The 14,648-nt window shown below is 39.4% G+C and overlaps 1 protein-coding gene across 1 annotated transcript; it reads right to left on the bottom strand.

Annotated features, from left to right (window-relative positions):
* Positions 1 to 432: 432 nt before the first annotated feature.
* TfIIEbeta (transcription factor IIEbeta) lies at positions 433 to 12,763 on the bottom strand. The gene is made up of 7 exons (XM_053771311.2): positions 12,637 to 12,763; positions 10,223 to 10,287; positions 9,666 to 9,755; positions 6,097 to 6,259; positions 5,624 to 5,821; positions 4,963 to 5,136; positions 433 to 718 (listed from the first exon to the last, which is right to left on the bottom strand). The coding sequence occupies exons 2-7, from the start codon at positions 10,279 to 10,281 to the stop codon at positions 578 to 580; spliced, it is 825 nt and encodes a 274-aa protein (XP_053627286.1). The 5' UTR covers positions 10,282 to 10,287; positions 12,637 to 12,763; the 3' UTR covers positions 433 to 577.
* Between the last annotated feature and the right edge of the window lie 1,885 nt (positions 12,764 to 14,648).

Here is a 14,648-nt window from a genome sequence, read left to right as displayed (position 1 = left end):
TGAGAATAAATACGAGTACAGTGGAACCTTGGTATACGACCTTAATTCATTCCAGAAGGCTGTTCGAGTGCCGCTCCGTTCGAGTATCGAACAAGTTCTTCCCAACCAATTTTCTGTTTGGTTGGCTGTTATCACTAATCTTCGCAGGCCACATGGTGACTTATTTATACAAATAATACAAAAAACACGAAAAAATGTGAAGAAACATGAAATAGTTTAAAGTGAAGTTCTGGCAGGTCATATTTGTTTGGCCAAGTGCTGAACTTTGTTCGAGTAGGGAGCTGGTCGTATACCAAGGTTCCATGTGACAAAAAGTTTAAACTAATTTGTAGAGTACTTTCATATTCTTAAAGTTTCTTGGTCACTGAATCTTAAGTGATAAAACAAAACCTGAAGGGTGCAAGTTTAATGGAAATTAAAGATCTCTTCTTCTGAAGCAGTTACATTATTTATTAAAATAAACTGTAAACAAAGAGTACATCACATGTATTATAAAATTGTTATTTGAATAAAGAGAATAATTTCTATTTGAATAGAGACAAATAAACATTATTGTCTTTCGTGTAGAGAAAAAAGTTTATGAAGGAGTGTCATAATTTTGCAGTACGTGTTGCATGTGCTCGTTGTCAGAGATCTTGGTGGCTCGTGTTCTACTCTTCTTCATCTTCTTTCTGATGGGCTTGACTTTTGGTCCTGTATCTTGCATAGACTTTATACCCTGTAGGAAGAAAGAATATCAGTCATAATATAGTAGTGAACTAAGTGGTAAAGTAACAATGCAATTTGCAGAACAAGCTTTTATTGCAATAATGTTTCAAATATGTATATGCACTGGCCGTATCCAACCGAGGCAGGGTGATCTGAAAGAGAAACACTTTCACTATCATTCATACTATCACTGTCTTGCCAGAGATGTGCGGATACAAGTTTAGATGTAACTCTAAATTTCAAATATCCCAAACCCCTCCTTTAGAGTACAGGCATTGTACATGATTTGTATAGTTCACGAAGTGTACTGAAGATTCTTATCATGTAGAATTGTTTCAGGCATGAGTGAGCCTAGTGTATCTGCCAAGGGCCTAGAGCAAATCTACAGCAGAGAAAAAAGCCATAATATTCTTGCATGCAAAACCACCACTGTGATAAAAATAGTGCACCTCTAAGTGATTTCTTGATTTCTCACATTATCAAGGACTTATAAAAATATTTATTTTTTTTATTATCACACTGGCCGATTCCCACCAAGGCAGGGTGGCCCGAAAAAGAAAAACTTTCACCATCATTCACTCCATCACTGTCTTGCCAGAAGGGTGCTTTACACTACAGTTTAAACTGCAACATTAACACCCCTCCTTCAGAGTGCAGGCACTGTACTTCCCATCTCCAGGACTCAAGTCTGGCCTGCCGGTTTCACTGAACCCCTTCATAAATGTTACTTTGCTCACACTCCAACAGCACGTCAAGTATTAAAAGCCATTTGTCTCCATTCACTCCTATCAAACACGCTCACGCATGCCTGCTGGAAGTCCAAGCCCCTCGCACACAAAACCTCCTTTACCCCTCCCTCCAACCTTTCGTAGGCCGGCCCCTACCCCGCCTTCCTTCCGCTACAGACTGATACACTCTTGAAGTCACTCTGTTTCGCTCCATTCTCTCTACATATCCGAACCACCTCAACAACCCTTCCTCAGCCCTCTGGACAACAGTTTTGGTAATCCCGCACCTCCTCCTAACTTCCAAACTATGAATTCTCTGCATTATATTCACACCACACATTGCCCTCAGACATGACATCTCCACTGCCTCCAGCCTTCTCCTTGCTGCAACATTCATCACCCATGCTTCACACCCATATAAGAGCGTTGGTAAAACTATACTCTCATACATTCCCCTCTTTGTCTCCAAGGACAAAGTTCTTTGTCTCCACAGACTCCTAAGTGCACCACTCACCCTTTTCCCCCTCATCAATTCTATGATTCACCTCATCTTTCATAGATCCATCCACTGACACGTCCACTCCCAAATATCTGAATACATTCACCTCCTCCATACTCTCTCCCTCCAATCTGATATCCAATCTTTCATCACCTAATAAAAAATAAGTTCACTATTTTTTCACAGTGGCTATTTTGCATACTGTGATATCACTTGTTTACTGTGATCTTACTGAACATATCTTCTTTCAACAAACCAACTGTAGCCTACTAAGGCAAGGTGGCCCAAAAAAGCCACCCTGCCTTGGTAGGGTAATGTATACAGGAGAAGGGGTTACTAGCCCCTTGCTGCCAGCATGTCAGTCACCTACTGAATATATATAGGCTCCAGGATGTACATGTTTATAGAGGGGCAACTGATATATCGGATCATTATTTAGTTGTAGCTACAGTTAGAGTAAGAGGTAGATGGGACAAGAGGAAGATGGCAACAACAAGCAAGAGGGAGGTGAAAGTGTATAAACTAAGGGAGGAGGAAGTTCAGGTGAGTTATAAGAGCAACTATTGGCAGAAAGGTGGGCTGGTGCAAGTATGAGTAGTGGGGGGGTTGAAGAGGGTTGGAATAGTTTTAAAAATGCAGTATTAGAATGTGGGGCAGAAGTTTGTGGTTATAGGAGGGTGGGTGCAGGAGGAAAGAGGAGTGATTGGTGGAATGATAAAGTAAAGGGTGTGATACAAGAGAAAAAGTTAGCTTATGAGAGGTTTTTACAAAGCAGAAGTGTTATAAGAGTAGAGTATATGGAGAGTAAAAGAAAGGTGAAGAGAGTGGTGAGAGAGTGCAAAAGGAGAGCAGATGATAGAGTGGGAGAGGCACTGACAAGAAATTTTAATGAAAAGAAGAAAAAATTTTGGAGTTAAACAAGAAAGCCTAGAGAACGAGTGGATTTGACAGTTAAAAACAGAGTAGGGGAGTTAGTAGATGGAGAGATGGAGGTTTTGGGTAGATGGCGAGAATATTTTGAGGAACTTTTAAATGTTGATGAAGAAAGGGAGGCGGTAATTTCATGCACTGGACAGGGAGGTATACCATCTTTTAGGAGTGAAGAAGAACAGGATGTGAGTGTGGGGAAGGTGCGCGAGTCATTATGTAGAATGAAAGGGGGTAAAGCAGCTGGAACTGATGGGATCATGACAGAAATGTTAAAAGCAGGGGGGATACAGTGTTGGAGTGGTTGGTATTTTTGTTTAATAAATGTATGAAAGAGGGGAAGGCACCTAGGGATTGGCAGAGAGCATGTATAGTCCCTTTATATAAAGAGAAGGGGGACAAAAGAGATTGTAAAAATTATAGAGGAATAAGTTTACTGAGTATACCAGGAAAAGTGTACGGTAGGGTTATAATTGAAAGAATTAGAGGTAAGACAAAATGTAGGATTACGGATGAGCAAGGAGGTTTCAGAGTGGGTAGGGGATGTGTTGATCAGGTGTTTACATTGAAGCTTATATGTGAACAGTATTTAGATAAAGGTAGGGAAGTTTTTATTGCATTTATGGATTTAGAAAAGGCATATGATAGAGTGGATAGGGGAGCAATGTGGCAGATGTTGCAAGTATATGGAATAGGTGGTAAGTTACTAAATGCTGTAGAGTTTTTATGAGGATAGTGAGACTCAGGTTAGGGTGTGTAGAAGAGAGGGAGACTACTTCCCGGTAAAAGTAGGTCTTAGACAGGGGTGTGTAATGTCACCATGGTTGTTTAATATATTTATAGATGGGGTCATAAAAGAAGTAAATGCTAGGGTGTTCGGGAGAGGGGTGGGATTAAATTATGGGGAATCAAATACAAAATGGGAATTGACACAGTTGCTTTTTGCTGATGATACTGTGCTTATGGGAGATTCTAAAGAAAAATTGCAAAGGTTAGTGGATGAGTTTGGGTGTGTGTGTAAAGGTAGAAAGTTGAAAGTGAACATAGAAAAGAGTAAGGTGATGAGGGTATCAAATGATTTAGATAAAGAAAAATTGGATATCAAATTGGGGAGGAGGAGTATGGAAGAAGTGAATGTTTTCAGATACTTGGGAGTTGACGTGTCGGCAGATGGATTTATGAAGGATGAGGTTAATCATAGAATTGATGAGGGAAAAAAGGTGAGTGGTGCATTGAGGTATATATGGAGACAAAGAATGTTATCAATGGAGGCAAAGAAGGGAATGTATGAAAGTATAGTAGTACCAACACTCTTATATGGGTGTGAAGCTTGGGTTGTGAATGTAGCAGCGAGGAGGCGGTCAGAGGCAGTGGAGATGTCCTGTCTAAGGGCAATGTGTGGTGTAAATATTATGCAGAAAATTCGGAGTGTGGAAATTTGGAGAAGGTGTGGAGTTAATAAAAGTATTAGTCAGATGGCTGAAGAGGGGTTGTTGAGGTGGTTTGTTCATTTAGAGAGAATGGATCAAAGTAGAATGACATGGAGAGTGTTTAAATCTGTAGTGGAAGGAAGGCGGGGTAGGGGTCGTCCTCGAAAGGGTTGGAAGGAAGGGGTAAGGGAGGTTTTGTGCGTGAGGGGCTTGGACTTCCAGCAGGCATGCATGCATGAGCGTGTTCGATAGGAGTGAATGGAGACAAATGGTATTTGGGACCTGATGATCTGTTGGAGTGTGAACAGGGTAATATTCAGTGAAGGGATTCAGGGAAACTGGTTATTTTTACATAGCCGGACTTGAGTCCTGGAAATGGGAAGTACAATGCCTGCACTCTAAAGGAAGGGTTCGGGATATTGGCAGTTTGGAGGGATATATTGTATTTTTATACGTATGTGCTTCTAAACTGTTGTGTTCTGAGCACCTCTGCAAAAACAGTGATTATGTGTGAGTGAGGTGAAAGTGTTGAATGATGATGAAAGTATTTTCTTTTTGGGGACTTACTTTCTTTTTGGATCACCCTGCCTCAGTGGGAGATGGCCGGCTTGCTAAAAAAAAAAAAAAATTACTTCTGTAGCTACAACCTGGATAGTTACACTATATGTACCTGTTTGTTTAGGTATTCCTCTATGTTATCATCTTGAAGGCCATCAACAGATGTGTTTCTCCAGAGTTGTTGGAACTCCTTTTCCACTGGGAACTGAATGCCCTTATCATGGTAGAAAATGATTTGTTTCTTGTCTGACTGCCGTATTATTCGAAGAATCTCTTTATCAAGTTGCTGTTGAGATAAAGTATTTTATGAGAATTTGCAATAAACAATTTTGTAGTGATTGTATACCTAAATTCGGTGGGATATGGCTGGGTTGTTGAAAGAGGAAGTATACCTAACTGTGTCCTTCACTGGTCATCCAGTCATAGTAATCCTGTGGGTAATTATTTAAAAAATGGATAAAACATTTGATTTTTTCATCGCACCAGCTGTCTCCCACCAAGGCAGGGTGACCTAAAGAGAAAAACGAAAGTTTTTTTCTTTTTAGGTCATGAAAGTTTTTCTTTTTACAATTAGTAGTTTATACAGGAGAATGGGTTACTAGCCACTTGCTCACGGCATTTTAGTCGCCACTTACGGCACGCACAGCTTAAGGAGGAAGAACTTTTTTCCACATCTCCATGTTGATTTCTTATGTTTGTTTTAAAAAAACTTAAACATAGTATTTGTAATATAATATTTTAAAAAAGACAAGAAAAGGTTTAGAGTAGCTAACCTTCATTACTTTGTCACAGTGAGGGAGAGACTCTTGAATATCATCGAGTAGTACTCCACCATGGCCCTTCATGTCATGCTGCCGAAGGAGCTTAAGTAGAGATTTCCTATCTCTAACTGGCAATGGTGGCTTAAAGACATATTTCCCTTCAACCTCATGGACCTTGGGGTTATTTGGGAGTGCCTCGGATATGAGCCACTGAAACACACAAAAACATAAGCACAAAAATTATTGAGTAAAAAATTACATATGAGAGAATGATTAATTTAACATCCAAACAATAGTACATGTAAATTTAGTAGACAATTTCTTATTACCATGTGTAATAGACAAAGTTTTTTCTCAATAAATTTTTACTCATGATGTTGGAAAGGCAACTACAGAATGAGCAACGGTGAATGCATTTTCTTCACTGAGATACCTTGTCTTAATGAGAAAGAAACAATGTGTTCAGAATACATATAAATCTTTACCTGTCTAACTTTTGGACCAGCATTTAACTGGTTTGTTTCATCCAGGATCTCATCTATTGACAGAGGGTGCGTCTCACCATCCTGATGCCTTGTCTTCATGTGCCTCACTATTCTTGTCAGGACACCAAATTTGTACTGACTGCCGCCAGATTTGTTCTTGTATCTGCGGAAAAATATTGGGTAAAAACAATACAGTTATATACAAATATAAATGCAAGTATATTTCAACACGATACAATGTTTATACAAAAATGGTTGATACTGGAATACGTGTTGAAAAACCATAGTTATGCGTAGATTTTGGGCAAACTTTAGCCCGACTTAAGACTACAAGGGCATGTCACTGTATATGATTGTAAGACAAAAATATTCTGGAGTATAGTTTAATAAGATTATAGGCACTAATTTTTTTACATAAGATTACATTATAGGTACTACTGTCTGCATTAGATAAAGCAGGAACAACCATCACATGAAAACAGCACTCCACATGTCTCTTCTCTCTCAGAAAAGCACTGTAACTACAAGAGTATAAGTCACAATATAGTGGCTACAATTCAAGAAATAACCTGCATAAATAACTTGATAATGGTTGAGGATAGATTGAAAAGTATTCTAGTTTTTATTTCTAATTTATGGGTAAGTAGTGAAGTGCAATATAAGGGAAATCTTTGTCCTTGTAGTCTTATGTCTTAGTTGCACACTGCCATGACTACAACTTACAATCAAGATGGTTTCTGCCACAGTTATATTCATCTTTGTCCCAATCATCGACACCATGCCCAGCCCTTCTAGGGTAGGGTAGGTGCCTGAGCTGGAGCTTGCAGCTCACAAGCCTGCCATTCCCATTAGCCCCCTTGGGGTGGGGATGGCAGACCAGAGATGCCTAGCTTGTGGCTAGGCCTGGGGACAGTTGGTCCCAAAGATGAGGGGGTACTTATGCCTCCTCCCATGGGAGACTAAGGTCTCAGACACTCCCAAGACAGGGAGCCAAGGCCGGGCCACCACTTGGAAAAGGCCCGGGCTGGGAGAATACCGGCGAATCTTTAATAATAATAATCTTTGTCTCACTTCTTTATTCCAGTTTCATATTCACTTGTATTACACCACCTGATATATACCACGTCATTTTTTACAGATTTTACAACCTTACTACACTCATGACATTAACCCTTTCAGGGTTGCCAGGCCCTCTTATGAAAAGATAAGAGAATCTTTTCCCGATAATAATGACACCAAAAGTATGAAATTTGATGGAAAACTTACAGAATTATGCTCTCGCGAAGTTAGCGGTCTTGACAATGTTTACGCATCGGCGATTTTGCCCACTTTGAGCCCTATTTTCAGCCAATTTCAGTGTACTAGTCAACTATTTTGCTAGAACTCCATTTTTTCTATCGAATGAGTACAAGAAACCACCCATTTACCGATTTCAACTACCCAATACAATGGTCAGATTTTAGCAATTTTGCCAATTTCACACAAATTTCAAAAGATGCCAATTTCCAAGTAGGGTCCAGAATAAACAAGAAAGACATTCCTGGCACTAAAATAACATTTCCTCTGTTCATTAGTCACGTCCCCACGCCCCTCTTACATTCTTTTGCTTTCCACTTTGAATTTTTATTCTCACAAAAAATAGAAGATTTACTGTTATGCAGACTATTGCATTAGTGTAGAAATAGTATAAATAATATCAGCGCACTTGTGAAAGAATATTAGACTCACCAGTTGACGTGTATTGGACGCATAGCATGATTTGTTTACTTTTGAACTTTGGTAAAAATCGAACATTTCTGCTACTTTGAGCTCAATTTCAAGGTACTTTTCATTGTAAAATCAGTTAAAATCATCTCAATTTCTGTAATGTCTTCCATTCTATAAAATGAGACCAGGAAAACTAGAATACAACAATAAATACCATACGAAAATACAGTGTAAATTCGCTGTTTTAATCCAAAAACACGGTCAAAAGTTTTTTTTTTCTCATTACGCACTGTGTGCTGCAGGATTTTTTTTATACTGCGCACACTGACCACATAGACCCATTCTTTCATATGTAGGCCTACCAGCTTTCTCTCGCTAGATTTGAGGGCGCTAGAATTTAGGCGTACTAGTACGTCAAAAACCCTGGTGCGTAAGCCGTACTAGTGCGGCCGAAACCCTGAAAGGGTTAAACTACACTCATATTAACAAGCATAAAGAAGAATTTTGCAAACTAAGACAACACTCACTAGCGCTGGAAACCAATCCAGCTCACTCGTTCACTCAGGATCACCACTGTATCCACTAAGCTCACTCGTTCAATCAGGATCACAACTGTATCCACTAAGTTCACTCGTTCACTCAGGATCACCACTGTATCCACTAATGTTGGGAAATGATCCAGTGACCATACCCAAGACCACCATCATATTCCCTAAACAACTGAAAATATCTTTTGAATTTGATTTTGTTTAGACCTCAAATTGAGGTCCCTACAGATGCTTAAATCATATTTTAGAAGGTCCATATATTGGTTTGCCATAGGCAAAATAAGTTGTCATTATATTTAAATGTTTTATAACACCTACACAGTTCTCATTGGCTTTACATCACAGTGGGAGCACAATATTTCTACATAAACTGGATCACAACTAAATTATGAAAAATTTACTCCTATTTGGATAATTCAGGATTTCATAGTTTTTCAAAATTTACAATTTAAAATCCAAATTTGAGGTCATAGCTAGTAAGAGATAATACAATACTGTAAAACATAACCAAACTTGTATAATAACATGTTATACCAATATAGAGTAAGAGATATAATGTTACTTAATGTGCCGTGATACACAAGAATGTTGTTATACTTTACCAATGTAATACAGTACACATTCAATTTAACAAAAGTATGGGACACAATCCACTGGTTCAACTGATTTAGAAACAAAGTTGTTTGGTTACAGAAATGTTATGATAACAGCAAAGCAACCATCTGTTTCCACCACAAGTGCCATTACCTGCCAGCTGCTGTCCCACTATTAGTCCATTAAATCAAGGTCCAACGATGGTCCAACTTACGATATTTTGACTTTACAATGGTGCAAAAGCAAATACTTTGGAGATGAAACTTAAGATAATTACCCAGCATGAAGGCGGCAAGTCTGTAACTTGTACGTATTCTAGAGAGTCCATGACATGACAAAGTGTATTCATTTTACTTTTCAATGTTGGTATTTAGTTATTTACAGTAATTATTTGTTGATTTACTTATTCAGTGTCAGTAGTTATTTATTTACTTATTTATTTAGCATATCATATTCATATTCGACTTATGACTGGTTTGTTAGAACATAACCCCGTCGTAAGTCGAGGCGCACCTGTAAATAAGGGTGCAGAGTACAATACATGTATATATCTTGTTTGACAGAAATAGAAAGATTTCTCAAAACCCGTGTCTTGAGAAATCATAACCTGCCCAATGGAGCTTTTGGTTGTTTAACTGAGTCCTTCTGCTGTCTTGACTAACAGACCGCATAATAAATTAATTCTTAAGTCATTATTAAAAATAAGGCATTTCATCTTACGCATTGGGATCCGGAGGTGGACCTTTATGGACCTTCTTCTTGACTTGCTCTGAAGAGGTGGGAGCAACACTGCGCTTCTTGATGTCTAATCTGGAAATAGATTTAATTTTCATTGTCACCAATACACTCAAAAATGTTAATTGAATATTACCTGTAAATATAATTACTTGTAAATATAAATGAAATTCAAATTTTGTATGAGAATTACACAGAATAATTTAGATAGGAATTAATAAGAAATACCAGTAGTTAAGATAAAAGACTCAACAAGAAAATTAACAATATATTTTAACAGATGAGAATTTAGACATTTGCAAAGAAATTTAATTAAATTGTGTAAACAGTATAGCCATTATATGTTAATAAAGTAGTATCATGCACAATGGGTTAATTATTGGGAAAATTAATACGTATTTCCTAATTCCAGTGAGAAATATGTGGAGACTGAGAATATATATCTTTATAGGATAAGGGCAAAACATACTTAGTGAAATATGAAAGATATTAAAATGGCACTGGTAATACAGTACATTATCGGATAATCATAATAAACTTACGTTGAGTTTAAGGCCTTCTTCATGAAGGCCTCTCGTTCTCTTATCAATGACCTGTCCATGATTTACTGTAATAAGAGAAAATACAACAGTTAATCAACAAATAATGTCATGCACAAGAACAACAGATATACAGTGCATCGCAACACCCGTAACTATCTTATGCACGTCTAATATGCCAAGTTTCTCATGAAGGACAAGGAACCCAGTGGACATAAGTCACTTGGTCTGGCTTTTTTGGGTTATCCTGGTGTGTAAGTTACACTTTGTTGCACATGTGTCTAATTTATCAACGTGTCAGTTCTCTGAACCATTCATCTACAGTGGATAGAGTTATCAGAGCTTATTTCTTGGGTAGTTTTGAAAATTTGGTTGGGTAAATGTTTTGTTAGTGGGATAAATTGTAAAGGACCTGCCTAGTATGGGCCAACAGGCCTGCTGCAGTGTTCCTCCTTTCTTATGTTCTATGTATGATAAATGTACTTATGAGTACCTGTACGTAAAGAAACTTACTACGGACTCAGACTTATGTCAAGTAACCCAAGATAACCTAATAAAGTCATGTCATCAAACTGTCTATTGTAATTGGAGTGTTTTAATCATCTCCACCCCCAGGATGTGATCCACAACAGTTGACTAACACCCGGGTACCTACTGATTCCTAAGTGAACAGTGACAGCAGGTGTAAGGAAACACAACAAACATTTTCACCTGTACCGGGGATTGCACTCTGGTCCCTCAGTGTGAGCCAAGGGTGCTACTACATGAGCTCATTGTAAAAAGCTCATTACTACTTAAACTTGATTAGCCAACAGAATGTCGACACCTAGCTCCTGGCCATACTATGTACCTCTGTACCTAATGTCCACATGATGAACATCCTCCTCGACACCGCCATCGTATCATTTTCGGAGAAGGTTTATTTCAGGAAAATTTAGTAGTCATACAGTTCTTGGGGGATGATAGATAAATGAGGTTTGATCTGAGGGATGGGGAGCTCCAATTACCTGGATTAAGAGCCATTCCCCAGCTCTATCTGACTTTTTTGGGTTATCCCAGGTTCTCTACACTTATGCTGCTATGTATGATAATTCTATGTAACTGTATTTGTGTATACCTGAATAAACTTACTTACTTACTTACTTACTTACTTACTTACTTACTTACTTACTTACAGGTACCCCCTTGGAGGGGCTTCCATGATTTAACGTCATGTTATATTTCAGGTTACCAGGGAACATAATTAACACTTTATCTAGACAATAAGAATTTATTATTGCAGTACAGTCATTAATAATGAAGTTTAAGAGGATGTACCCCAGTGGAAATAAATAAGGACCCCAGGTGAAATAAGTAGACATTGATGGAAATAAGTAAGGACACCAATGGAAGGACTACAATAGAAGTAAGTATCCAAAGTAAGGACCCCAACAGAAGTAAGGGCCCAATGAAAGTAAGGACCCCATGGAAGTAAGGACCCCATGCAAGTAAGGACCCCAATGGAAGTAAGGACCCCATGGAAGTAAGGGCCCAATGAAAGTAAGGACCCCATGGAAGTAAGGACCCCATGCAAGTAAGGACCCCAATGGAAGTAAGGACCCCATGGAAGTAAGGGCCCAATGAAAGTAAGGACCCCATGGAAGTAAGGACCCCATGCAAGTAAGGACCCCAATGGAAGTAAGGACCCCATGGAAGTAAGGACCCCAATGGAAGTAAGGACCCCATGGAAGTAAGGACCCCAATGGAAGTAAGGACCCCATGGAAGTAAGGACCCCAATGGAAGTAAGGACCCCATGGAAGTAAGGACCCCAATGGAAGTAAGGACCCCATGGAAGTAAGGACCCCAATGGAAGTAAGGACCCCATGGAAGTAAGGACCCCAATGGAAGTAAGGACCCCATGGAAGTAAGGACCCCAATGGAAGTAAGGACCCCAATGAAAGTAAGGACCCCAATGGAAGGACCCCAATGGAAGTAAGGACCCCGTGGAAGTGAAGACCCCAATGGAAGTAAGGACCCCAATGGAAGTGAGGACCCAATGGAAATAAGGACCCCAATGGGAGTAAGGACCCCATGGAAGTGAGGACCCCAATGGAAGTAAGAACCCCAATGGAAGTGAGGACCCCATGGAAGTAAAGACCCCAATGGAAGTGAGGACCCCATGGAAGTGAGGACCCCAGTGGAAGTAAGGACCCCATGGAAGTAAGGACCCCATGGAAGTAAGGACCCCATGGAAGTAAGGACCCCATGGAAGTAAGGACCCCATGGAAGTGAAGACCCCAATGGAAGTAAGGACCCCATGGAAGTAAGGACCCCATGGAAGTGCTGATCCCAATGGAAATGAGTCAGTTTGACTATCTCTAGGCTATCCTGGGTAATTTACACTATGTATAATAATTGTACTTATGTGTACCGGTACCTAAATAAAGGTATTAATGAGGCTAGAGTGGTAGCGTGTTCCTCAACGTCAAGTGTAACTCTTGTTGTTACTCTGGTGTTGCTGGGGCTGTAAGGTCACCACGGCTCAACTCTCCTGCCGCCTCATGGACGGGAAAAAAAAATACTGACCCATTTGACGGGAAATTTAAGTTTTATATCTTTATTATGCATAGCATACTTATTCTTTGGGCGGCAGCTAGAAGATTAGTGAGGCACATAATGGATCCAGGGACTGGGACAAGGATCCCAATGGAAATAAGTCACTTAATCCTACTTTTTGGGGATATCTTGGTGGGTAATTTACATATATGCTGCTATGTATGATAATTTATGTAACTGTATTCATGTGTACCTGTACCTGAATAAACTTGCTTACAGTGATAATAAACTATTTGCTTTTTTATATATAGTGACAGGCAGAGGGAAATGAAATTCAAAATTCAAACACTTGATTTCTTGCATGCAGTATAAGACTAATGTAGTTTACATTTAACAAAATATTGTTAGTCTGCCCGAAATGCTGTGTATATCTGGCAGACTAATTATAATGCTTTAATACCACTAAAGAACTAGATATAGATTATTAAGTAGGAGTTTAGCCACCAGACCCGGTGGCCTGGTGGCTAAAGCTCCCGCTTCACACACGGAGGGACCGGGTTCGATTCCCGGCAGGTGGAAACATTTCGACACGTTTCCTTACACCTGTTGTCCTGTTCACCTAGCAGCAAATAGGTACCTGGGTGTTAGTCGACTGGTGTGGGTCGCATCCTGGGGGACAAGATTAAGGACCACAATGGAAATAAGTTAGACAGTCCTCGATGACGCACTGACTTTCTTGGGTTATCCTGGGTGGCTAACCCTCCGGGGTTAAAAATCCGAACGAAATCTTATCTTATCTAACAAAAAAGAGAGAGACAGCTCAATGAAAAAGAATACAGCTTTAAAAGTATATATTAATGCTTCAAACTTATTTAATCATCTTCAGTTACACAGGATTTCTTAAGCAGTTAATTACTGTTTTGTTTACAATTAGAAAAAAAGTCATAAATGCGTGAAAGGTAGAGTTTTAAGGTATTATTTGTTGTTTCAGAATGATTCCTTATCTTCATTTTTATGGAATGATTGAAAAATGTGATGATACAAGAAGTTATTTCGTTCCAGTAAATGAATAATGGAACAAGATTATAATGTTTATTTCTACAAGTATGTACAAGGTATACAGACCATAGCTGACATCAGTGACATACTACTATGATAAATTAGACACATGTGCAACTCTTGGGTATCTTTATTAAGGAAACGTTTCGCCACACAGTGGCTTCATCAGTCCATACACAGGAGAAACTTGAAGAACAGGAGGAGAATGAGGTAATCAGTCCCTCAACCTCGAGTCGATGTGGTCAGTCCATCAATCTTGAATAGAATACGGCATTTGAGCGGAGAAGCAGCTTATAAACCGTAGGCAGGAGAGGTGCAGCAGTCGTAGGTGGTGTCACATTTGCCCAATGTGGAAGTAGGTCGTGCCCTGTGTATGGACTGATGAAGCCACTGTGTGGCGAAACGTTTCCTTAATAAAGATACCCAAGAGTTGCACATGTGTCTAATTTATCAACGTGTCGGTTCTGTGAACCATTCATCTACAATCCTGTCAGACACTGCAACTTCTTGGGATCTTAATACTTAGGAATTCTTCGCTTGCCTAACCCTTGGGCACGACCTACTTCCACATTGGGCAAATGTGACACCACCTACGACTGCTGTACCTCTCCTGCCTACGGTTTATAAGCTGCTTCTCCGCTCATGTGCCGTATTCTATTCAACATTGATGGACTGACCACATCGACTCAAGGTTGAGGGACTTATCACCTCATTCTCCTCCTGTTCTTCAAGTTTCTCTTGTGTATGGACTGATGAAGCCACTGTGTGGCGAAACGTTTCCTTAATAAAGATACCCAAGAGTTGCACATGTGTCTAATTTATCAACGTGTCGGT

The sequence above is a fragment of the Cherax quadricarinatus genome, chromosome 5 (genome assembly GCF_038502225.1).
Source record: "Cherax quadricarinatus isolate ZL_2023a chromosome 5, ASM3850222v1, whole genome shotgun sequence".
NCBI classification, from domain to species: domain Eukaryota; kingdom Metazoa; phylum Arthropoda; class Malacostraca; order Decapoda; family Parastacidae; genus Cherax; species Cherax quadricarinatus.
Note: the sequence above shows the minus strand (reverse complement) of the source record. Positions and strands in the feature narration are given on the sequence as shown.

Coding starts and splice junctions, on each gene's coding strand:
- TfIIEbeta (XM_053771311.2), bottom strand. CDS start 10,281: ATGGACAGGTCATTGATAAGAGAACGAGAGGCCTTCATGAAGAAGGCC. Junction 5,137..5,623: donor ACTGTGACAAAGTAATGAAG/GTTAGCTACTCT, acceptor TTATCTCAACAG/CAACTTGATAAAGAGATTCT. Junction 719..4,962: donor AGGAATACCTAAACAAACAG/GTACATATAGTG, acceptor TTCTTCCTACAG/GGTATAAAGTCTATGCAAGA.